At 37.9% G+C, this 25,914-nt stretch overlaps 1 protein-coding gene across 1 annotated transcript; it reads left to right on the top strand.

Annotated features, from left to right (window-relative positions):
* The first annotated feature begins 19,970 nt into the window (after positions 1-19,970).
* LOC110912949 (chitin-inducible gibberellin-responsive protein 1) lies at positions 19,971-23,777 on the top strand. The gene is made up of 2 exons (XM_022157791.2): positions 19,971-20,203; positions 21,929-23,777. The coding sequence occupies exon 2, from the start codon at positions 22,006-22,008 to the stop codon at positions 23,566-23,568; it is 1,563 nt and encodes a 520-aa protein (XP_022013483.1). The 5' UTR covers positions 19,971-20,203; positions 21,929-22,005; the 3' UTR covers positions 23,569-23,777.
* The last annotated feature ends 2,137 nt before the right edge of the window (positions 23,778-25,914 follow it).

Genomic DNA, 25,914 nt, shown 5'->3' with positions numbered 1-25,914 from the left:
CTATAACCCATATTGTGTCATTTCCTTTCCTTGTCTTGGGTAACTTGGTAATAAAATCCATAGTTACACATTCCCACTTCCATTCGGGAAGTTCAGGCTGTTGTAGCAAGCCTGACGGCTTTTGATGCTCGGCTTTGACTTGCGCATAAGTCAAGCATTTGGCTACATAAGCGGCTACAGACTTTTTCAAGCCTATCCACCAATAATTTGCCTTTAGATCCTGATACATCTTATCAGCTCCCGGGTGAACAGAATATTTGGAACTATGGGCTTCCTGGAGGATAACATCTCGTAGTCCTCCATAAATTGGAACCCATATTCGTCCATTCAATCGTAAAATTCCGTCCTTGCTAAGAGTTAACTGCTCCTCAGTTACTCCTAACTTTTCCTTAGGATAGATAGCTTCCAACACAGCTTCTCGCTTTGCAGCTAACAACCTTTCAATCAAATTATTCTTCACTTCAATGCTCTTGGCATTGATTCGGATGGGTTTCACCCTTTCCTTTCTACTCAGGGCATCAGCGACTACATTCGCCTTGCCAGGATGATATCTGATTTCACAATCATAATCATTTAAAGTCTCCATCCAACGGCGTTGCCTCATGTTTAATTCCTTCTGATTAAACAGATGTTGAAGGCTCTTATGATCAGAATAGATCACAAACTTGATACCATATAGATAATGCCTCCACAGTTTTAGTGCGAACAAAACGGCACCCAGCTCCAAGTCATGGGTGGTGTAATTCTTTTCGTGCACCTTTAACTGTCTTGAAGCATAGGCAATAACCTTGCCTTTCTGCATGAGCACACATCCCATGCCAGTGTGTGACGCGTCGCAGTAAACTACGAACTCTTCGGTACCTTCAGGTAATGTCAGCACAGGAGCGTTGCTCAACTTTTGCTTCAGAATATCAAAGGACTCTTGCTGCTTAGGGCCCCACATGAACTTTACTTTCTTCTTGGTCAAGGAAGTTAAGGGCGCAGCAATCCTTGAAAAATTTTTAATGAAACGCCTGTAATATCCTGCTAACCCCAGGAAACTTCGAATCTCTGTAGGCGTCTTTGGCTCTTGCCAATTCATTACAGCTTCAACTTTAGCGGGATCCACTTGGATACCACGCTCGCTGACAACATGTCCAAGAAATTGGACTTCTCGAAGCCAAAATTCACACTTAGAGAATTTGGCATAGAGTTTCTCATGATGTAGGAGTTTGAGAATACAGCGAAGGTGTTTCTCATGGTCAGCTCGGTTCTTCGAGTAGATAAGAATATCGTCGATGAAAACGATGACGAATTTGTCTAAGTACGGCTTGACGCGATTCATGAGATCCATGAACGCAGCTGGTGCATTAGTGAGCCCAAAAGGCATCACTAGGAACTCGTAGTGACCGTAACGAGTCCTAAATGCGGTTTTATGTATGTCTTCATCTCTGACTTTCAGTTGATGGTAGCCTGACCTCAAGTCAATCTTCGAGAAGTAACTTGCCCCTTGTAACTGATCGAACAAATCATCGATCCTCGGCAAGGGATATCTATTCTTTATCGTGACCTTATTAAGCTCGCGATAATCGATGCACAGCCGCATCGATCCGTCCTTCTTCTTAACAAACAGGACAGGTGCTCCCTAGGGAGACGAACTAGGTTTGATGAAACCTTTAGCTAGTAGTTCATCCAGCTGGGTCCTCAACTCCTTCATTTCGGTTGGTGCTAGCCTGTAAGGTGCTCTAGCAATAGGTGCTGCTCCAGGGATGATATCAATCCTGAATTCCACTTGCCTATCCGGTGGCAAACCAGGTAGATCTTCAGGGAAAACTTCTGGATATTCTGAAATGACGGGAATGTCTTCTATCTTTGGTTTAGGCTCATCAAAGATCACCTGTGCCATGTAAATGACATAACCCTTCTTTAGACATTTTGAAGCCTTGAGCATAGTCACTTGCTCAGGCAATCCGTACTGGGTATCTCCTCGAATGGTAAGCGATTCACCAGACGGAGTCTTTATCACCACTTGCTTTCTGTTGCAGACGATTTGGGCCTGGTTGTGAGATAACCAGTCCATACCCAATACTAGGTCAAAACCGGCCAATTTAAAGGGAAGTAGAGATAGAGGAAAAGAGTTGTTCTTAATGGATATCACACATCCATCTAACACAGTGGAGACGGTTTCTATTGTACCATCTGTTAGCTCTACCTCATAATTCACATTTAAGGTTTTGACAGGCATATTCAGTAATTTGCAAAATTTATGATCTACGAAAGACTTATCAGCGCCCGAATCAAAAAGTACTCTTGCAAAGATATCATTTACGAGAAAAGTACCTGTGATCACGTTATCGTCTAGCACTGCTTCTTTCGCCTCCATCCTGAAGACTCTTGCATTGGTCTTCTTGGCTTCTTCAGGCTTCTTGGCATATTTAGGGCGGTTGCTCTTAATGTGCCCTTTCTCGTCGCAGCCGTAGCAGGTTGCATCCTTTATCTTTTTGCAATCCACGGTCTTGTGGTCCTTGGATTTGCATAACCCGCAAGCATACGACTTCGACTGAGTCTGCGAGTTTGATTCGAGTCTACGCTTTCCAAAGTGATGTATCTTGCAATTCTTGTACTTGGGCTTCTCACCAGACTGTTGCCCATCCTTCCTTGACTCAGACCCTCTCTTGTTGTCACCGTTTCCACGGTGCTTCTTGCCCGACCTCCGTGAAGTATCATCTTCACGCTTTCTCTTTTCAGCTTCTTTGTTCCTCAGCGATCTTTGTCGGACCGCATCCAGAGTGAGGGACAAAGAAATGTTAGCTACAGATCTAAAGGTCGCTGGCCGAGAGGCCTTTACGCTTGCCTTTATTTCGGGGGTTAAACCACCGATAAAACGAGCTATTCTCTTTGGCTCCGGGGTTACCAAGTACGGAACCAACTGGGACATTGTGTTGAAGCTCGTGATGTAAGCTTGACAGTCAAGGTTCGTCATAACCAATGACAGGAAGTCAGTCTCTATTTTTTCAACCTCATGTTGAGGGCAGTAATTCTCCTTGATGAGAGAAATGAATTCCTCCCATGTCATGCTGTATAGAACAGCCTTTCCCGAGGCCTGAACCAACGACCTCTACCAAGCCAGGGCCTCGCCCTTGAATGATTGTGAAACGAACTTTACCACGTCTTTCTCTGCGCACCCACTGATGTCCACCACAGTGTCCATCTCGTCTAGCCATGTCATACAATCAACCGCGCCCTTCTCCCCGGTGAAATCTCGGGGTTTACAAGATACAAAATACTTGTAGGTACAGCCCCTGGCGCGAGATGCATCAGTATACACTCTTTCTGGACGGACACTGTTTTCATTGGATGAGTGATTATCATCGTCCTTTTTGGGCTTAGACGGTGGTTTGCTGTGAGATTTTGAGTGGGTTTTCGGCTTTGAGTGTGGTTTGGATATGGTTCTGCTCCGGGATTCAGTATACTCCTCGTATTGTCGATCCAGGGCTGCCTTAACAGCATTGTCGACAAGAGCTTTCAATTCTGCGCCCGTCAAATGAACCTGGGCGTTATCGTATTCGTCTTCTTTCGAATGACTATTCTCCCCACAAGGATCAACCATGGTAACTTGAATCTGTGACAGAAGATAACGAAAAATTTTATTTAGGAGTTTATTATGGAATTGTCTTTTATGGCAATTCATTAACCATGGTAAACAGAGACCATATCTGGTTAATTTGTTACTCACTTTTATATAGGATTCGAATATAACTTATCCTAATTACAAACAATATTGCTAGTGGCATAAAGGCCTAGTCACGAGGACGTTTTTATAATATTAGCCGGGATTTCAGAGAATCAAGGCATGAAGGTTCGAACCATAGTCCTACCTTTTTCTGACAGGGAGTCATAGACTACCACTGCCTTTTGTCTTATATGACAATAAGTATGGCGCGTAGGCACTACATCACTAATGGATGTTTAATAATTTGGCCCGTAGGCACTACATCGCTAATGGATGTTTTAATAAGTTTGGCCCGTAGGCACTACATCACTAATGGATGTTTAATAAGGTTGGCCCGTGGGCACTACATCGCTAATGGATGTTTTAATAAATGATCATCTTTATTGATGATTTAACCCATGATTTATAAATCATTAATTTAGGCTTTGGAACCCTTAGAAGGATTCTTATACAAGAATGACGCGTGCGATTTTAACAAATCACATCTGCCATGAACGTCAACATGATTACAGAGGTTAACTGGGAATCTGAATCTTTTAATCAGGTCTTACCATCTTGGCCGGATCTTATAAAGACACCTGGCTAGGTTTCACTCTTAAGATTCTTTATTTAGGCATATTTAAATTTAAAAGGAATGATTTTTGATTTATTTCATATATAATAATAACAAAAATGAAATTTGTAACATAACATTCCATAAACTTCAAATATGATTACACGCTGCCCTAAACGGGACTTTTTAAATAAAAAAGTACCTACGCAGAGGTTTACACAAAACAAGTCCACGCAGGGACCAATACAAGATAGATGTCCGCGCAGGGACTAAAAGGTAAGTCCACGTAGGGACTGAAATACGATAAATGTCCACGCAGGGACTAAATTGTAAATATAACAATACATAAGGAGACTAATGCTCTCTTTTCTTCCTCCCTTTTAGTAGGTTTGCTAGGCCCTTGAGAAATCCACGATTACTCTTGCGTTCTTGTTCGAAGTCTCGTTCCACACGGTTTAAACGGTGGAGTATTTCTTCTTGTTCCGGTGGAGAAAAACGTGGCTGCTGCGACGGTTGCTGAACCGGAGGTCTGGGAGGTATTGGATACCCATGAGCTGAGTAATCTGGTCTCCAAGAGGTTCCATGGAGGGCATTATAATTAGCCGCTACCACATATGGATCGGCATCATAGTTATAGTTGTAGTGCGTGTGAGTCGGCTGCTCAAACGGGTTGTATGCCGTGGAAGCGCCGTACGCTGGTATCGGATTGTCATATCCGAATGGTGGCGGAGGTGGTGCAACTGGTGCAGAATTCACCTCTGCAGGGTGACCAGAAGGTTCCCCTAATTGTGGTTCTTCTTCAGGTACAGACGGAAAGTGACTAGCACTCGAGTGGCGAGGGGTGCTGAAATGGAATTCCCCTCCTCGGGTAGACATCCGTGCGCCTGATCTTCTACGCCTTGGTGGATCTGGAATTACTGGTTGAACCGGTGGCGGTGGTGGTGGCGTAACTGCTACGAACCGCGAATCCTCAGAAGGATCCTGTTGTTGCTGTTGGTCGTGAGGCGAGAAATGACGTGAAGGTGTAAAGTACCAATTACATTGGTCAAACCTCGCCTGGTAACTGTCGGGACCTTGATAGGGTGTTCCATGGAAGGATGACCCATCCGAGATCTCGATTGGATGATTGGGAGTACCCCGTGCAGGCTCGACGGGATCTGTATCCTCGTCCATATCCATTACATTATCTTCAGAAAAGTGATCCTCTGGTCCTAAAGGGTTATACCCTATTGGCTCTTGGACATAATCCGCCGGGTTAAACTGTCCTACGAAGAAAGGTGAAGGATCGCCATAAGAACGGTGCGAAGCAGATCGCTGGAGAGGTATAAAGGATGGTTGGGGGTTATTGGGATTGTTTTCCGAATCTGGTCTAAACGAATGACGGTATGAGGGTGTTGAGCTATGCGAGGTAGAATGTCTCGCAGGTTCAAAGAGGTTTCTTCTTCGTCTCTGTGGTTCTTCACTCCTTGTACTGGAAGGAGCTCGCATGTTCGAAGGTCCAGCCTCGTGATCATTGTGAGTAATGATCGTCCCTTTGCCTCTTCCTCCTCTTCCTCGTCTGATTGCAGGTGGCATATTTCCTGCTTTCAAAACTTTAAATAACAATAAACAATAAAAAGACAAACTGGAATAACAATTCGAATTTGTCCTATGTTCTTGTCTAGACTCAAGTATGTGCAATTGTGTAACTGAGATTAAACACAAAGGCTAGTGTTTAATTCACTCAGTGTTGGCTCTGATACCAACCTGTCACACCCTGATTTCCACGTGTCTCACCGGTGGGCCCGGTGGGGGATTACTGTGACGTAGTTGGCAACATTATAGTCAAACCACACAATATAAATGAATGCACAGCGGAAGCATAAAGATAAATATATTTCAACATTAACTGTAATATCAAGGTATCACCAGTGTTGAAATAAAATCCACAGGGGATCAATAATAATAACAAAAGTATTGTTCAGCAGACTCCAGGCATCTTAAGCTTGCGAGACTTCTAATGATGCTAAGGAGAAATCCCAGCCAATTACGCATAGTACCTGCATTTAGTCTTTTTGGGAAAATACGTCAGTTTACACTGGTAAATACATTCAACTGACACTTTTGTAAAATGTTTAATAAAATTGGTTTAAATGCACAAGGCACAAACTCTTTATAACTTGGGATAATTTATAACTAAATCTCGTAAAGAAATACATGTTTGCTATGCGTTCGGTCGCCCGGGTCGTGCCGGGTTAAAGGTTAATAGACACGCCACAAAGCATAAAGCCGTGGCGGGAAAACCAACGGTTATACCTCTAATATAAATAGACACAATGCCGGGTGTACGCCTACACCCGGATGTCGAGGTAGTGGCCATTTCGTAAAATGATGCCAAGGATATCCGGGACATGGTCATTAAGCTCCCAAAGGCGTAAAGCCAACAAAACAAGTTTTTAAACGGGTCACACTGATAATACCCAACTACTAATGAGTTGGGGTCAATTGCCTGACCAAGCGGTATTTTAAATACCGTAACCCAAGCCCGTATAACGGAAAATAAGTTAAAAGTATTTACCTTTGCAAGTATAATTCCTTAATTGAAATAAATTGCAGATAGCTTTTACTGGTCCCCTAATCTGGAACGAAGGTTTAAATTAACCTGTTAGAATCCTAACGGGTCTTTAATTTAGCCGTAGCTTAGACCGGTCAGTTTCGAAGGATAGTTACGGTTTAATCGCGTGAAAGGCGAAAACCATGAATGGAGTGTGATTTTGACCCAACAAGTTTGAAGACTTGTTTTATATGGGTATAATAATCATACTCTGGATTTTGGGGTCAAAACAATATGGTTTGACCCGTTTCGGCTATTTTATGTAAACTAGTTACATAAGCCGAACCGTGCGCGCAAAAGGCGTAACGGGTAACCGTAAGAGTCCTACACTGGTTTCCTAAGTTAATATGCTTTAAAGAGGTTGTGGTATCAGTAGGATACCTTCCATAATGCCCGTAACGAGTTTAAGTTCATATTATGCCCCGTAGGGGTATTTCGGTCTTTTTAAAGATTATAAATAAGGTTTATGAGTTCTACAGGAAATCTGAGTTTCCCGAACAGTTTATAAAGTCTAAAATACTTTATTTATTATTTAAAATCAGTAGCAACTGGAATCGGGTCAAAAGATCTTGTAGAACTCAAGTTATGGCCGAAAAGGGTATATTCGGTATTTACCGAACCGTTGCCATAACCGCAGGCTATGAGCAGGTTAAAAATAATTAAAAATCTTTAAAAATCCCAAAATATTATTTTACATCAGTGAGTAAAAGGTTTGGTGTCGAAATCTGGGTTTAGATAGGCGTTATGCTAATTGCGCTATTAAATTACTAAAGTTTCCGTAATTTGCGCTATTTAACATAACTCCTATTCTGGACCTCGGATTGACGTAAAATTTTAGGAAATGCTTAGAAATCAGTAACTAAGGTTATGATTCTTTCACATGTCCGAAATTCTCGTTTTAAATCAAAAAGGGCATTACGGTCAACTTTTAAGCATTTAATGGAAATGTGTAAAAGACTCGGACAAACAACGAACCGGTCACAGAGGGTTATACCATCATGTAACCTGGTCCTAAGAGAGTCCTAAGGCATATCTAAATCAAACTTTAACGGGTCAGAACTGAAGTCAAAGCAAAAGTCAAAGCTTTTGCAACTTTCGGCTCCGAACCGGGTCAAAACAGTAAATGGTCGGATCAAACAAGCTTAGACTAGTTAATATACTTATTATCATGTTCTATGAGTGTTTAAACAGGTTACATATCATCTACATTACTGATTATGCAAGAAATCGCAAAATAGCATTTCTGTTGACTTTTTCTAAGCACGTTTGACTCGACATTTGGACTAGTTAAAGTGGGAATCAGAGGGTGCCCTTTTAGGGGTTTAAAGCCCACATGATTACCAACATATAACTATCTTTGATTCGACAAACCACTGGACCATTCGTGATTTATCGCAAAGTCAATCGTTAATTACGACGGATTGACTTTTAAGCTAAACTAAGCAAAAACAAAGCCATAAAAGGGTAGACACACTTACAGAAGCTTGGTGCACGACTAAGGATGATAGAAGAGTGCTTTGGAGCTCCAGAAGTGATTTAGAATGCAGGTTTGAGGTGTGTTTCACTTTGGTGCAATGTGGTGCCTTTTATAGTGAAAAATTAGGCTTAAGATCATTACAACACACCCTACATTGGATCATGGATGATCAGCTGGTGGCCCTGGGTGCTAGGGGGCATGTAGAGGGCGCCCATGCTTCATTAATTGCTCAAATGATCGTTCACAAGCTCAAACAGCAAGTCTGTCCAAGAATTCTGCATCTGGGACTTGTACGCGGCCCGCATTAAGATTCAGACTAGGCTCACGCGGGCCGCCTGAATCTTAATGTCAGAAACCGTATCAACAAGGTGGCTCGCGGCCCGCTTCAACTTGCTTGTTTCACTTAGGCGGGCCGCCTGAGGCCTGAATTTCAAGATTTTCAAATCTTTTGTCATAATTAACCTGACCTTTCGGTTTCGAAGGGGTAACTTTGCGATTTGGCCCTCGATTATTTACGATTAAGGGCCTCGTGACTTTTACCCGCATTGTTAAGTCCGCGGTTAGTTTAATTACTATCCGAAAAGCCTTAACTTTTATTGTTGACGCTTTTAACCCCTCTCATACGAATTTGATCATAACTTTCTCGTTTTAAAACGGAACTTCGCGAAATTTATATCGTATATTCTAGTGAGCGTATTTTACTGTTACAAAGCCTCGGGTTCGTAAAAGGGTCACTCAGAGGTATAAATTAAACATGTTGACACAATTAACCCCTGCAGCTCGTAATCTCTCACTTTCTCCCGCGTTTCGCTCCGTACGATCCATGATTTATTCGTTTGAAGGTACGAGCATCATTTAGGGTTACTATACAGTATATTTACCCTTCATTGACATTTATAACCCTCGAATTTACATACTTTCAAGGTTTGTCAACTTTAGTCCTTTATTTAATATTTAATGCCACGTGTAAACTCATGACACGTGTTAACACATTATTGGGCACAAAATTTCGAGGTGTTACATAATTAAAGTAGATGGAAACAAATGTAATTGCGCGACCACCCTCAATATTATACAATGGTTTTTACTTAACTTGATTAAACTGAGATTCACTCACCAGTATTTCCCACTGACAAAATGTTTTTAAACGCATTTCAGGTAACAAAATGTGAAAGCCAAAATAGAAGCCAGCTGGACAGCACTGAAGGCTTGGAAAAGTGGCTATAAAGTTATCTAAAATAAAAGAGATGATTTATTAAATAAAATAGGATTTATTCCTATAAAAATGTGTGTACTTAAAACTTGGGATTTTTCCCACGTGTTTAATATTATGAAAGTGTGGTATTTTACTCTGATAAAATATTTCCTAACTACGGTCCTGATGTAATTTCCACTGCCAAAATGATAAACAACGATACCACTGAAACAGGCAACGGCTGCCTGTTCCCGGGTTGTTAGGGGATGGGGGTTGTGACAAAATTATTAAGCTGTCGTCACCAAATATGCACCAACAGACTCCCCCTTGACAATAGCTTCATAGTGTAACTTTGTCTTCAAACATCTTGTGTTCTTTTGGTCTTTGGATAGCGTCAGCTACACACAGTTTCTGACATCAACAGTTAAGAAGTCTGTTTTGTTTAAGAAGAATTTTCAAAAACACAATATCCGGCTTAAACGAATTTCGACTGAACTCATTCCAGTGGCCATAGAACCAACTCTTCGAACCCTAAACCATAATCCCTGAAATCTAAAGCTAAAAAAGCTAAACTCTAAAGCTAAACCTTAAATGCTCAACTCTAAACCCTAAAGCTAGACCTTAAAGGTAAAAGGTAAAAGGTAAAAGGTAAAAACTAAAAACTAAATCCTAAATGCTAAATCATAAAATCTAAACCTTAAAAGCTAAACCCTAAAAGCTAAGATGGTAAAATTCCAACGCCGAATATTGAGTTTTTAAAACCATTCTTTGTTTTCTTAGGCAAAACAAACTTCTTATATAACTAAAGCTGAGGTGCCTTTGATAATATATACGTTTGTGCTTGGATCATCTATACATTAATATCCACAACTTGACTTTGTGAAAAAATTATATCTAGACGTAGATAAATGTATGTATGTTGTAACGATAGACTCTGAAAGTATAAAATATCTTAAAAGCTATAAGCAAAAAACAAAATATGCTTAAAAGTAATTATAATAAAAAATACTTAATTTAATATTTAAAAACAAAATTGTATTGGTGGTTACTCTTCATTTCAACTTTTAATGGTATATACTACTGGGAAGGCCCGACACTAAAAAGTGAGAATTTGGTCAGTATTGACTCGGTTTGTTATGTAACCAGAACTCTAGCAACCAAAAAAAAAACCAAGAAAAATAAAGTCGTTATGCTCTAAAGGATGTCGAAAAATGTTTACATCGATCAGAAACAATAAAAATGAATAGCCACATCGTTCTGAGAACACCGATATTGTACCCACGTTGTTCATCTGTTGGTGCAGTCATCTGTCGTCTTCGTCTTATGTCGAGTCTTGGGTTCGTTGCAGATCAGATTGGGCAAGAAATCAAGAAATATGATTGCTGGCCGTTTGAATGTAAGGTTGACCGTTTGAAGTGTCATGTTAGTTTCAAACGGTCAAGGAACTCTATATATATCCTTCAAACGGATTCAGTTGTAACTTTCTGTTTTCCGACGGAGAAGCTCCGTCGAGGTGTCTCCGTGACTGTATTTGCTTTATAATCAATACAAGAGACAATTAATAGTGAATCCAAGCTAAACGAAGACCAAATCAATGTATTCCGCCTCTGATTCGGTCTAAGCGCTCTTCTGATCGACTCATCAGGACGTCTCACGATCCTACAATTGGTATCAGAGCTCAGGAGGAAGAGTTCTTACCGTTTAGTTCGTTTTCGCTAGCAAATTCTGGTTTTCTACACCTTCTTTCACGAAACTGATACTTTTTACGGTTAAAATCGGCTCAAATCTTCACATTATGTTCGGAATTGACAATTAACAAAGCCTTGAAAGTTTCAGCTTAAAATTCGACATAAAAATGGTGAAAATTAACTGAAAACTGGTATCCGTTTGAACGAGAACAGTATCTGACCGTTTGAAATTGTCATCCAATCGTTTGAAACAGGACCTTCCGTTTGAAATTCATCAATCGTTTGAAGCATCGGTTGAAATCAGGCTCATACCGTTTGAAATGCACATGACCGTTTGAACGATCGTTTGAACACTTCCTGTCCGTTTGAATATCGTTTGAACTTGGCTTCAAATCGTTTGAAAAGTGATCCGATCGTTTGAAAGCAATCACTTCCATTTGAAACTGTTCCTACCGTTTGAACAATACCATCCCGTTTGAAAGTTCACCGTTTGAACCAATTTTCATTTGAAAAAGGGATTTAGGTTGAACTTGGATATATTTGAACAATGACGATGGTATTTGATGAACAGGAAAACAATAAGCTTGAAGATTTTAATAATTGGTATATGAGAAATATGGATACCGATTATAGAAATGTGAGTTCGGATATTTGGACTAAAAGTTTTGAACTATTCATATGTCAAAAGGATGAAACATTGAATGAGATGGAAACACGGTTTAAAATTTTAACGGACAATTTGTGGAGAACGGGTATTAGGATGACAAATGATGAACATATATCGAAATTGACAACTGCGTTACCTGCCAAATGGGATGAGTTCATGGTTGAGCTAAAACAGAAAGATTTTTTTCCATAGCTTTTTCCATATCAGTTCTTTAATGAGGTTAATGCAGAGTATTATAAGGAAGAAAAGAAAAGGAGGGATTTTTTGTCCGAGATGGAAAAGAATTTAAATAAATTGGAGTTGGATGTACTTATTGAAGTTGATAAAAAAATTTGTGGATTTCTTGCAACAAAGAGTACTCTGAAATATGATATCAAAAGGAAATGTTATATTGATGATAGTATGAATCCTTTTGATTTTGTTAAACTCTTTTGTGCAGGAACATACAAGATGGAAACAAAGGATACTCAAAAGAATGAGGAATCTATAGAGTCTGGATCTTCAAGTTCTGCATCAGTGTGCTCAAAATGTGACAGCTTCAAAACTGAAAATGACAAACTCTTGAAGGATGCGGAAAGTTTGACATTGAAAGTTAAGAAGTTGGAAGACGAGAAGCAAACTGATGATAAGCAGATTTTTATGTTGCAGGAAAATTGTGAGAAACTAAAAGTTGAAAATGACAAACTGTTGGATGGTTTGAACAGTTTGAAATTTGAAAACAAGTTTCTGAAAGAAAAAGAAAAAGACTTTGAAAGTAAAAAGAAATCTTCAGAAGATGAGGATTTCTGGATTAAACTGGAAAACAAGAATCTGAAAGCAAATGAATCAAAATTCCAAGAACAGATAAAAGTTTTGGAAAATGAAAAATCTGTTCTTGAAAATTTGAAGAATGAAAATGAAGAAACAATCAAGACTCATTTTGGGAGAATATCTCGGCTTGAAAGTGAAGCTGAGAATTCAAGGAACAAAATTGAGGAACTTGAAAAGAAATTGAAAGGTTTTGTGACATCATCCGAGTTTTTGAATATCCCCTGTCCAAAACCAATCACTTCTGTTCCAATAAGTGACGATGTCACAAACTTTGACAATGTCAAAGTTGAAGATTGCGATGATAAATCTAATGATGTAAATGAAAAATTAGAAAAACAAAAATTGTTTTTAAATTTTGAAAAAAAGTTTCAGAAAACTGTTCTGCAATCAACTGAAAAAGGTGAATGTTCTAAGCAAAAATCTTTGAAGAAGATAGTGGAACAGAAACAAAAAGATAATAAAAGATCATTAGATCGTTCATCCAATCGCAATGAAAAATTACAAAAAGTAAAAAATGAAAATTCAAAAAATGTTGGTAATAAGTGGTGCAGGTAGGACCACAGTGCTCAAAAGCCAAATCCAGCAAACTTGAGGAAAGAATATTACCAAGCCAGACAATGCTATGATCTAAGCGTTTGGTGTGAAGGTGGTATACGGTATGATAACAGAGTATGTTACCGATGCAGTTATCAAGGACATATTGCTGTTAACTGCCGAAATTGGAGTTATGAGACCAGAAGATGCTACAATTGCCAAATCAAAGGTCACATTGCTAGAGAATGCCCAAGGAAATCGAATGACAGATTGAGGGTTAATTCTCAGAGAGTGAAAAAAATTCCAGTCAAAGTCAAGCCCCATGAACAGAAGGTTCTAAAACCTAAAGTTCAAGAACAGACAATTCAAGAAAAGAAAGTTAAACTTTCACAGGGGCAGAAAGACAGACTGAGGAAAAAGAGGAAGAAAGCTCGAGAGTATTTGGAGAAGATTTTGTCCTCGGGTTCATCCGTTGGAAAGAATAAGAGTACTGATGATTCAACTTCCTCGGCTGCAAAGTCAAGCAAGATAAGTTCACCAGATACAAATCTGAGGACGAAAGAGGAAAAGAGGAAGAAGAAAATGGTCGGCGATGAATCTGACAGGTCAAAGTCAGACAAGCCACCTGTGGGCAATGATTCTGGTTCGTCAAAACCAGAGGAGTTATTGGTTGAAGAAAAAAAGGAGAATTCAGATTTAACAATGGATGATACAAATTTTCCACCATTGTTGAATAAGAATTCGAAATCACCCAAGTATCGTCAGGCTTGGGTGAATCTGTTCAAATAGAAAAACCGGACTTGCCGGAGATCCCAAGTTGGTAATCGTGGATCATGAATCGGCATCCTTCTAAATCTGTGTTTGAGAAATTGCAGGACTTGCCGGAACTTCCAGGTTTATAAGCGTGGAGTAGGAATCGGCACCTTGAGAATTCAACCAACTGATGGTAATTGGTTGAAAAACAGGTTTGAGTTGTATGTTGGTGATTGTTATAAGTGATTCAGAATTTGAACTAGATTGATCTTACAAGTGGTTAAATCAAAGTCATTAAATTGAACTTGAGTTAACTATCATTCATAAATTTGGCAAACAATGTGATGATTTGATCCCCAAATTTTACAAAAGTGGTAAAATCAACAAAACTTATTTTCCGGAAAAACTATTCTGATTAAAACAAACTTAAGTGTTTTGAAATCATTATGGGAAAATAGTTTGTTGTGAGGGGGAGTTCTGATTGTTTAAGCCAAACGGATGGAGAATTGAAGCGATTTGATATCAGTTGTCATGTTCTGTACAGTTTGTTTTCAATTTTCATTAGATGTATTTGAATTTTAGGGGGAGTAAGAATTTTTAGAAAATCCAAAAACATCAGAAAATTTTAAAAAGACAAAAACATGATAAAACTGAAAAATGAGTTTTTGTTGCATAAAAGAGGAAATGATAGTACATCAGTAGATTATCACGACACGCTAAAGAAATGTATTGTCAAAAATGTGATAAACAATCTTACTGTGGATGTGTCAGTAAGTTTTCGCACATTTAGTAAACTGTAATGAGATATAAACCTAAATTCAAACTTGCTTATTTTGTGGGTTAACAAAACTGCTTGGATATATAGGTAACCCCTGAAATCTTGTTTGAAAGGTCCCGTATTCTGAGATACTAGGTCTTTATACTCAGTGATATATGGGGTATTATCCCGGGACTTCTGCTGTATGGAAGTACTGACCTAGTCCCCGGATAATGCTTTCTGCAAAAAGCTTTGAAATATAAGCTCGCCCTCAGCAAGCTGATGAAACAATAAAATTGATAGTCGCTGTTGTTGTAACGAAAGATCCTCTAAAGGGGACCCACCAAAAGTCGAAGCCGTCATCTCTCTGCGTATCCGGAAGTATCGACCTGAGCTCTCACGGCCCTCGCACATAACCCCTTTACAGATATCAGCTGTGGTATACTCACCTGTAAGACTGAATATTGGGATCTGGATACGGGAGTATATTCGAGTAGTGGGACACACGGATAAGTTTAAGTATCTAAGACACTAATTGCGTATCTCGAAACAGTTGAAATTTGTGTGAAAATTTAAGTGGACAAACATACTGACAATCTAGGTAAATTGTTTAGAACTTAAAATGTAATCAAGCTTAACGGTGTTTGTGATATGTCTCAAAATCTGATATGATCCTCTTGCACGAACTCACAAAAAAATAGTGTCTGTAAATATTTTGTTTCTGTTTTACTTCTATTAAAAAATTCAAAAAGATTTTTGGTGTATTTTAGCATAAAATTTTGAAAATTCAAAAAGATTTTCGACAACTGATATTGAAAAGCAGATTTTCAAAATTCTTAGTGCTAAACATGATGAGCAATATTTGAGGGGGAGTGTTTGTTTGGAATTTAATGTTTTCATAATCTAACCCTAAAATGGTTCATCTGGTTGGAAGATCTGTAATTGTTTTGATAGAGAGTCTGAATAGTGCGGGTGTTTACATTTGAAATTGAGAGAAATTTACGTTGAGGTAGAGTTTTTGCAGAATAGGATGAAAAGTTGCTAGTCGGAAAGCCAGACAACGATCCTAAAGCTGATGATGCTGATGATCTGAAGAAATGCCAGCATATCGCAAGGGGGAGTCTGAAGATCTGCAAGAAAAGACTGAGAGTGAAGCCTAGAGACAGATTAAGACTGAAGTCGTTGAAGACTCGACACTTAAGACTCGTCAACATCTGAGGGGGAGTCTGTTGGTGCAGTCATCTGTCGTCTTCGTCTTATGTCGAGTCTTGGGTTCGTTGCAGATCAGATTGGGCAAGAAATCAAGATATTTGCTGGCCGTTTGAATGTAAGGTTAACCGTTTGAAATGGTCCAACCGTTTGAGTGGTAACCGTTTGAAGGCTGACCGTTTGAAGTGTCATGTTAGTTTCAAACGGTCAGGGAACTCTATATATATCCTTCAAACGGATTCAGTTGTAACTTTCTGTTTTCCGACGGCGAAGCTCCGTCGAGGTGTCTCCGTGACTGTATTTGCTTTATAATCAATACAAGAGACAATTAATAGTGAATCCAAGCTAAACGAAGACCAAATCAATGTATTCCGCCTCTGATTCGGTCTAAGCGCTCTTCTGATCGACTCATCAGGACGTCTCACGATCCTACAACCCGATATCGGGCCGCTTCATTTCGTTCCCGGTATATTACCGACAATCGGGTATAGTTTACAATAAAAAGAAATACATTATTCTAAATAAAACTCGTACGATACAAAAAAGTTGTTTACAACAGTTTCCTTACATAAAAGTGGTCTGATATAACCCAAAAAATAAAGTCCTGCAACCCAAAAAATAAAGTCATGTTTTATATCAACCGAAAACCATAAAAAAGAATACTGATAGTGGTTTCGATAATACCGATACTGGTACTTGTGTTGTTTGTTTGAAATCAATTAGGTTTGTCAGATTACTGGCATGACACTAACACTCAATAAACCTACGATACCATAAAATACTCTAGTTTGAACATAACTTTGTTTTTAATAAAATTTATATTGGATGTGAGAAAAAAAGTTGAACGTAGACACATATTCAGTTAAAAGAAAAGGTTTACCGAATGCGAGTTATCAAAGGAAACCAAGTGGATTTTATGTAAGTTTAAGATCAACTTTCAAGTGAGGAACATCTCAACACGTAATGGTTAACCACATATAACCGTAAACATGTATATATCCGCCAACCACAGATAATTATTAAGTGATAGACGGGTTTAAGATATTATTTTATAATCGAGTGTGTAAGTGAGAATACTAGTCTATCACATTTCCAGATCATTGTCAAGCCCCATATGTAGGGTTGGCGATTAGACGGGTATTGATAAGCACAATCCTATACCGGGTCATACTCATGAGTATCTAACATAGCTGTTAGTTTGTTAAAAGATACTCAATGAAATATTTAAATACATGGTTTTTCTTATCATTCTAAACTTTTATATCTTATGAATGATTATGCTTACTCATAATCTAATTTAATATTTTTAACAACTATAATAAATTACACACATATTATTATCACTGTAAAAAGTATTTATCACGATAAAAAGTATGAAATATCTAATATATAAGATTCACTATTTTCAACAACTACATTTTCAAGATGATGACGTGAGCGGGCAATAGTTTTCGACAGTGGTTCGCCTAAAGTGGCGGCCACTTTTGATTTTTGTTTTTTTTTCATATAATAGTTATTTATAGGTGATGCCAAATTACAATTTTTTCTCCGGTGTAAAATTACGATTTCGCTCTCGATTCAAAATAAAATTTTGCTTTTGCCCCTTGCTTAAGTTTACGATTTTGGCCTCAGTTAAAAAATACAGTTTTGCCTCCAGTTCAAAATAAAATTATGGTTTTGCCCTCAGCTAGAGTCCTGCCAAATTACGATTTGGTTCCCAGTTAAAAAGTACGATTTTGCCCCCAGCTAAAAATTACGAATTTGCCCGCAGCTAAAATATTAAGATTTCGCCCCCATTTCAAAATAAAAAAATGGTTTTGCCCTCAATTCAAAATATTATTTACCTCCATTTTAAAATTACGATTTTACCTCCGCTAAAAATTGCAATCTTGCCATCGTTTTTTTTTTCTTTGGCAAAACCATGGTAGTGTTTTATTTTACTTTGTTGACTTAATTTTGTTTTTATTCATGCCAAACAGCTGCCTAGCACTCACTAATTGGTCCTGACAAATTATTATTTTGCCCCCAACTCTAAATTACATGCTTGTCATCGTTTTAGTTATTTTTTTTTTTATCATAACTATGGTACTGTTTTTCTTTAATTGGTTAACTTGATGTATCTTTTTTTATATCGTGTTATAGGTAGCATGTATAACTAACCGACATGAAGGCGTACATGTTATTAACCTAAGAAATACTCGGTTTAGCGCCCCGCAACATGGGCGACGCATAACTCTAGCTGCCTAACACTAGCCCATTAGTCCTGAAAAATTACAGTTTTGCCCTGAGCCCAAAATTACGGTCTTATCATCGTTTTTTTTTTCATAGCAAAATTATAGTTGTCTTTTTTTAATTGATTGAGAATTATTCGGCTCTCGCCCCACAACGAGGGCAGGGCATCTACTAGTTATATCTAAAATGTAAGTTACAACTTTACATCACAAAAATATATATAATACTAAAAGTTTGACACATCTGAATGATATATGTAAAAGGTAAGTTACTATTTCACATCACAAGAATTATATTTCAAAAGAAAGTTCATTTTTTACATAATGACACTACTAAAATAACTAACATATGGTTAATAGAGAACAAAATTAAAAATTAATTTTTTGGGTAAACAACAATATGTTTTTCTTTAATCAGGTTAGGCATTAATAACTAACATAGGGTTAATAGAGAACAAAATTAAAATTAATTTTTTGGGTAAACAACAATATGTTTTTCTTTAATCAAGTTAGGCATTATCAAATCCTATACCCATCTACTCGTAAAAGTTTTTAAAATTAATCTAGTACCCATAATTTATTTAAAACTAATCCCATACTCGGTCTTTTACCTGAACATCCATCCAATTACCAATCCTTAAGTTCGGTTCGGGTTCAATTCCCCCCGGACCCGCAGGGCACACTTCCCTTGGAGCGTGTAACACTCACCAACGACTCGTGGCTAAAGCAATGTTTTAAAAACCGGTAAATACCAGCCGGTTATACCGGTATTGCCGCTTCCAGATGTAAATCCAGTACGAAACACCCTGATAATTAAGTGAAATGACATAAGGTTTGTACCGGGGGTAAAATCCGGTATACCAGTTTAAAACGTAAACCGGCCCAGGGTTATTTTAGTTTGGGTTGTTACTTATTTTTATTATATATGTTACTTATCTTACGTAATTTTATATATTATGATAATTCGTAACTAAAACTTCTTATTTAATATTGTATGAAACAAAAATAGTTATCCTCTGGTTGATGAGGATGACTATAATAGTAAATTTCATCTTTTATGCGATCGTGAACTTGATGTATTCAACACTCAAATGACTTAAACATATCGTACACTTTCATTTGAAAGAGTTTTTGAAAAATTGAATGATTTTCGATTATCTTTTAAATTACTTGTTATTATGATTTAACTTTTGGGTTATCTTTTAATATGCAATCATGCATTTCTGAATTAACTTTTGAGTTGATGTTGTAATTTATGAAATTATAAAGTTAACTAATTAAATTATTTGGACCGTTTAGTACAACCTGGTTCAAACAGTCAAACCATTTTTTTAGCCTAATTATGGTAGGTTTTATTCAAATAGGAGAAAAATTTACATCAAAATAGTTGGTAAACGGGCAACAAGCTGCGCCGCTACCCCTTTTTGAATAGCAAAACTAAGCCTTTTAAACACTAAGTTCATAGATCTCGGGGTCATAACATTACTATGCATGACCCTTTGAACTCGACTAAGTAGGTCCACAGCCTCTGGCGCCAGAAAACCAAAAGTATCAAAAGCAAATGGGATAAACACGTGTTGGTTGTCAAGGCACGCTTTCTCATGTTTGGTCACTTTACCCGAAGCAGCCTTTAAAGCAGCCTGACCCACCGTGAAAGCACTACCCCCTAAACCCACAAGCGGAGAAACCCCTAATCCAATCTAATTTAAAAACCGGGTGCCTAAAGTACAACACATATCAATAGAAGTATGAAACTAGAAATAGGCAAGAATGTTCTCTTATCAAGTGAAGTCACTATTGCAATGGTCGGCAGGACGTTGAACCTCCGTTAGTGCTCGTGTCTGCTGCAAATAACGCCGCGTCTGACGGCGCCGTTAGCTTCCGTCATCTACCCACCTACGTCTATAAATACACCAGTCACTTTTCTTTGTCGAATCTTCATCTTCTAAATCCTGCTCTTAAATATAATATAATATAAACTTTCAGATATGGCAGCTGAGAACTAATCTTTCGTCTTGTTGAAGGTACGTGCATGAGTTTATTTCTAAAATTTCATACTGTAATTTGAGTTTTGTTCGTTGTGCTTCTGTTTACCACCTGTTTGTTGAAATGCTTAAGAGAAGAAGCTTTTTTTGCTTATAACATGTTTGATGAAATGCTTAAGAGAAGAAAGTTTTGTTTCTTTAGATTTCGATTTGATTGAAACGTTGAAATTAAAATGGTTTTTATTTCTTATAACATGTTTGATGAAATGCTTAAGACAAGAACTGAACTTTTGTTTCATTAGATTTTGATATGATGGGAGCATTCTTTTCTGCAATTAATGGCCTTTTTGCTCATAAGATGTTTGATGAAATGTTCCAGCGAAGAAAGTTTTGTCTATTCGATTTCGATATGATCGAGGCGTGCTTTTCTAGTTTAACATGGCTATTTTTTTGCTTATAACATGTTCAACAGAAGAAACTTTTGTTTCATTAGATTTTGATATGATCTAAGAATTTTTTTTGTGATTAACATGGCTTTTTTTTGCTTATGAAATGCTTGTTAAAATGCTTAAGAGAGAAACTTTTGTGTTATTAGATTTCGATATGATCGAGGCGTTCTTTTCTGCAATTAACATGGCTTTTTTGCTTATAACGTGTTTGTTTAAATGCTTAAGAGAAGAAACTTTTGTTTCGTTAGATTTCGATATGATCGAGGTGTTCTTCTCTGCAATTAACGTGAGCTTTATTGCTTATAACATGTTTGTTGAAATGGTTAAGAGAAGAAACTTTTGTTTCATTAGATTTTGATATGATCGAGGCGTTCTTTTTCTGCAATTATCATGGCTTTTTTGCTGATAACATGTTTGATGAAATGTCTGTTTCATTAGATTTCGGTATGATCTATGCATTCTTTTCTGCGATTAAGATGGCTTTTTTACTTATAACATGTTAGTTAAAATGCTTAAGAGAGAAACTTTTATTTCATTAATTTTCGATATGATCGAGGCGTTCTTTTCTGCAATTAACATGTTAGTTAAAATTCTTAAGAGAGAAACTTTTATTTCATTAATTTTCGATATGATCGAGGCGTTCTTTCCTGCAATTAACATGGCTTTTTTGCTTATAACATGTTTGACGAAATGCTTAATTCATTAGATTTCAATATGATCTAAGCGTTCTTTTCTGCGATTAACGTGGCTTTTTTACTTGTAACAACTTTGTTGAAATGCTTTAGAGAGAAACTTTTATTTCATTAATTTCCGATTTGATCGAGGTGTTCTTTTCTGCAATTAACATGGCTTTTTTTTCTTCATATAACATATTTGGTGAAATGCTCAAGAGTACGTTTCTTTTGTTATTTAGTTAAGTAAATAAATCGATTCAAAGTGTTGATTTTGTTGAGGATTTGGTAGGTCAGGTGGGTTGAATTTTATTAAACAAAGATTTGATCATATCCAAACACTCTAATATATTAATCCAGACTAAGATTTCCTCATGTTTTTTTTTTTTTTTTTTTTTTTTTTTTTTTTTGTTAATTGTTAATCATTCTAGATTCGTCATGATTAACGAGTTTAGTTCTTGGTCTATCTTTCATGAGATTTTGGGACTTCTTATGGGTTTGATGTCAACTTTCATCTCAAGGAATCCACTGGAAACTCACATATATTTCTTGACATTATGCGACTAATCAATTATATACAGTCTGCTGATTAAAGATTGAATATTAATCATGAGTGTATCTGAAGTGTTGCGTTGTGATTGCAGGCTGGACAGACATTCGTAGATCCTGCAGTTGTTCTTTCAAGAAAATGCTTTACAACATCTAATGGTCATTTGATAGCATGGGCTCAGAACAATTTTATGGTTACAGATTGACCAGTCAACGCTCATCTTACTCCTCTCCTTATCCACAAGTTTCCGTGGGTCCCTCAACGCCTATCGAGTCTCGAAAGTTTGAGGCACGAGACTCCCCCAACTGCCCTCTCTCAACCCCGTTCGAATCAGATACATACACAGTATTGAGCTCAGGTGCTAGTCCTTCTTTTGAAGATTCTAGCTCTTTTAACCAAGCAGGCAGTAGTCGTTACATGGAAAACGCTCTTCAGGATATCGAATCAACTCTTATGGCTCCAGAAAAGGAAGCGTCGATGCCCATGAACCCGCCCTCCGCTCAAACCATGTGGCGACAACAGTGGACCCATGAACCCAGCGGTCCAAGCATGGTGCACCCCCAGGCTATGTATAGCCCAAGATACACTTCATCTGGCAGTAATCATAACAATAATAGTCTTAAGCAGCTGCTTACTGCATGTGCAAGTGCTCTCGCTGGAAACAAGATTAACGAGTTTGAGATTTTGGTAGAACGTGCACGGGCTGCGGTTTCTATCACTGGTGACCCAATCCAGAGGCTAGGCGCGTATATGGTGGAAGGGCTGGTGGCTAGAAGGGAGTTATCTGGGAACAATATATACCGCGCGTTAAGATGTCGGGAGCCCCAAGGGAAAGATTTGCTTTCTTACATGCATATTTTATATGAAATTTGCCCGTACTTGAAGTTCGGTTACATGGCTGCGAATGGTGCGATAGCCGAAGCTTGTAAGAATGAAAACCGAATCCACATTATAGACTTCCAAATAGCTCAAGGGACCCAATGGATGACGCTTTTACAAGCACTTGCTGTTAAACCCGGGGGCCCACCATATGTTCGTATCACGGGGATCGATGATCCGGTTTCAAAATATGCCCGTGGAGACGGTTTAGAACTAGTTGGAAAACGGTTAGAAGCCGTTTCACAAAAGTTCAACATTCCAATCGAGTTTCACCCGCTTTCGGTTTATGCCCCGTTTGTGACAACAGAAATGCTCGATGTTAGACCCGGGGAAGCCCTGGCGGTTAACTTCCCGCTTCAACTCCACCACATACCCGATGAAAGCGTTGACGTGAATAACCCACGAGACGAAAGGTTACGAATGGTGAAGTCGCTTTCACCAAAGGTGGTTACATTGGTCGAACAAGAATCGAACACAAACACAGCTGCTTTCCTTCCAAGATTCATAGAAGCTTTGGATTATTACACCGCAATGTTTGAGTCAATCGATACAATGCTAGCGCGCGATAAAAAAGAAAGGATAAACGTGGAACAACATTGTCTGGCTCGGGATATAGTCAACATCATAGCCTGCGAGGGAACTGAACGAGTAGAAAGACATGAGCTTTTCAGAAAATGGAAGTCTAGGTTAACAATGGCGGGGTTCACACAGAACCCATTGAGTCCGTATGTGAATTCGGTTATCCGGGATTTGCTAAAGTGTTACTCGGAGCACTATAGTTTGGTGGAGAAAGATGGAGCTATGTTGTTGGGATGGAAAGATAGGAATCTGATATCAGCATCTGCTTGGCATTGATCTCTTTCAGTTGAGCCAAATGACCCTAAAATAAGATGTGTAATGAATATAGCGGTTGGGGTGGGGTGGGGTGGGGGTTGACTTTATTTCGTAATCTTAGTGACATATGCATCTGTTTATGTGTTGGTAGAGTTATATGGATGTAGAGTTGAATTGATGCTTTTGGAGGTTTTCTTTTGGAATTGAGGTTTGGTGGATTAATGGGCCGACATGGAAAACAGTCTCGGCTCTGGTTTGTGTTTTATCATGGTTCAGTTCGAATTGGGTAAGCTAGAGATGAACAACAAACCGGTTATCCGAACCGGTTTTGCCACCAGACCCAAAACCAGTACCGTACCCAGTTTGTATTCCAAACCGGCGGTTTGGTACCGGTTCCATACCCCATACAAAGCCCCGAACCGAACCACTTTTTACACCAAACGGTTTGAAAAAAAAAACCAGTTTCAAAGGTAGAAAAAACCAGTATTTTATATACAAATATATATATAACATTAATAAAAATTATAAGAACAAATAAAAGTTTAATTTTCTATAAAAAAAAAAAAGAAAATTTGTCCTAAAATAAACTGAAATGAAACCGGTCTTTCAAACCGGTAGATTTCAAACCGAACCCGGTTTGACTGGAACCGATGAAAGTCAAAACCAGTTTGGGTTTAAAAAAAAACGTTTTGTTCACCCGTAAGGGTCAAAGAACTTGGAAAATAAGAATTCTAGCAACTTTTGTTTGTTTTTGGTGTTTTTTCTTTGAATGAAATCTAAATTTGGTTCATATAATTATAATTTTTCTCTTAACTTTCTAAATGAAATCTAAATTTGGTTCATATAATTAATAATTTTTCTCTTAATTTTTTAAATGAAATCTAAATTTGATTCATATAATTATAAACTTTGTTGTGAAACTAGCCTAATAGCAACCAATAGAAGAGAACGAAAAGAATAATAGAGGGAGAAACGATTTGATATTTCATTGATTGATGTATGTTTACAATGAGATACAATAGGGATATATAGGAGTACAAAACTTAGAGAGAAAACTAATCTATTTTTGGTGTTGATAACCATAATAATAATATATGTTTATAACACTCCCCCTTGGTTATCAACTTTATACGCTTGGAGATGTTGACTCATTAAAAACCTTGCCAGGAAAACCCAGTGGGATAAAACCTCAGCTAAGGGAAAAATAGTGTAAGGCGTATTGTCTCCCTCTAATACTTGGTATATTGCCTTATTAAAAACCCTATTAAGAAAACCCAATGGGACAAAACTTAGTCAAGGGAAAAAGAGTGTAATTTGAGTAAGTCTCCCCCTCATTTTAACATGTATCGTTTAAGTGACGTGTGTCCTTCTTCCTTGAAAGTCGAACAAAGATTTTGTAGCCAATGATTTTATTTCGTAATCTTAGTGACATATACATCTGTTTATGTGTTGGTAGAGTTATATGGATGTAGAGTTGAATTGATGTTTTTGGAGGTTTACTTTTGGAATTGAGGTTTGGCGGATTAATGGGCCGACATGGAAAACAGGCTCGGCTCAAGTTTCTGTTTTATCATGGTTCGGTTCGAATTGGATAAGGTAGAGATGAACAACAAACCGGTTAACCGAACCGGTTTTGCCGCCCGACCCGAAACCAGCACCGTACCCAGTTTGTATTCCATAATTCCAAACCGGCGGTTTGGTACCGGTTCCATACCCCATACAAAAAGCCGAACCGAACCAGTTTTTACATCAAACGGTTTGAAAAAAAAAACAGTTTCAAAGGTGGAAAAACCAGTATTTTATATATAAACATATATAACATTAATAAAAATTATAAGAACTAATAAAAGTTTAATTTTCTATAAAAACAAAAACAAAATTTGTCCTAAAATAAACCGAAATGAAACCGGTCTTTCAAACCGGTAGATTTCAAACAGAACCTGGTTTGACTTGGAACCGATCAAGGTCAAAACCAGTTTGGGTTATAAAAAAAAAAAAAAAACCGTTTTGTTCATCTCTAGGTAAGGGTCAAAGAACTTGGAAAATAAGAATTCTAGCAACTTTCTTTGTTTTTGGTGTTTTTTCATATTTTTTTTTCGAACGACAATTGTAGGAGTCAAATGATCCACTACCCCACAGGGCGAGAGAAGCTTTTAAACCCTGTCCAGGTCCAATTCCATACTGAAATCCCAATATGTACACAGCAGGTATCAAACCTGTAACCTCCTCAGAGGAGAAACCTTATGGAAAACTCACCTGACCAACTGGGCTATACCATGAAATCTAAATTTGGTTCATATAATTATAAACTTAAGGGTCAAAGAACTTGGAAAATAAGAATTCTAGCAACTTTCGTTTGTTTTTGGT

The sequence above is a fragment of the Helianthus annuus genome, chromosome 15 (assembly GCF_002127325.2).
Source record: "Helianthus annuus cultivar XRQ/B chromosome 15, HanXRQr2.0-SUNRISE, whole genome shotgun sequence".
Lineage (NCBI taxonomy): Eukaryota > Viridiplantae > Streptophyta > Magnoliopsida > Asterales > Asteraceae > Helianthus > Helianthus annuus.
This window is presented reverse-complemented; position numbering and strand designations above follow the sequence as displayed.

Coding starts and splice junctions, on each gene's coding strand:
- LOC110912949 (XM_022157791.2), top strand. CDS start 22,006: ATGGGCTCAGAACAATTTTATGGTTACAGATTGACCAGTCAACGCTCA.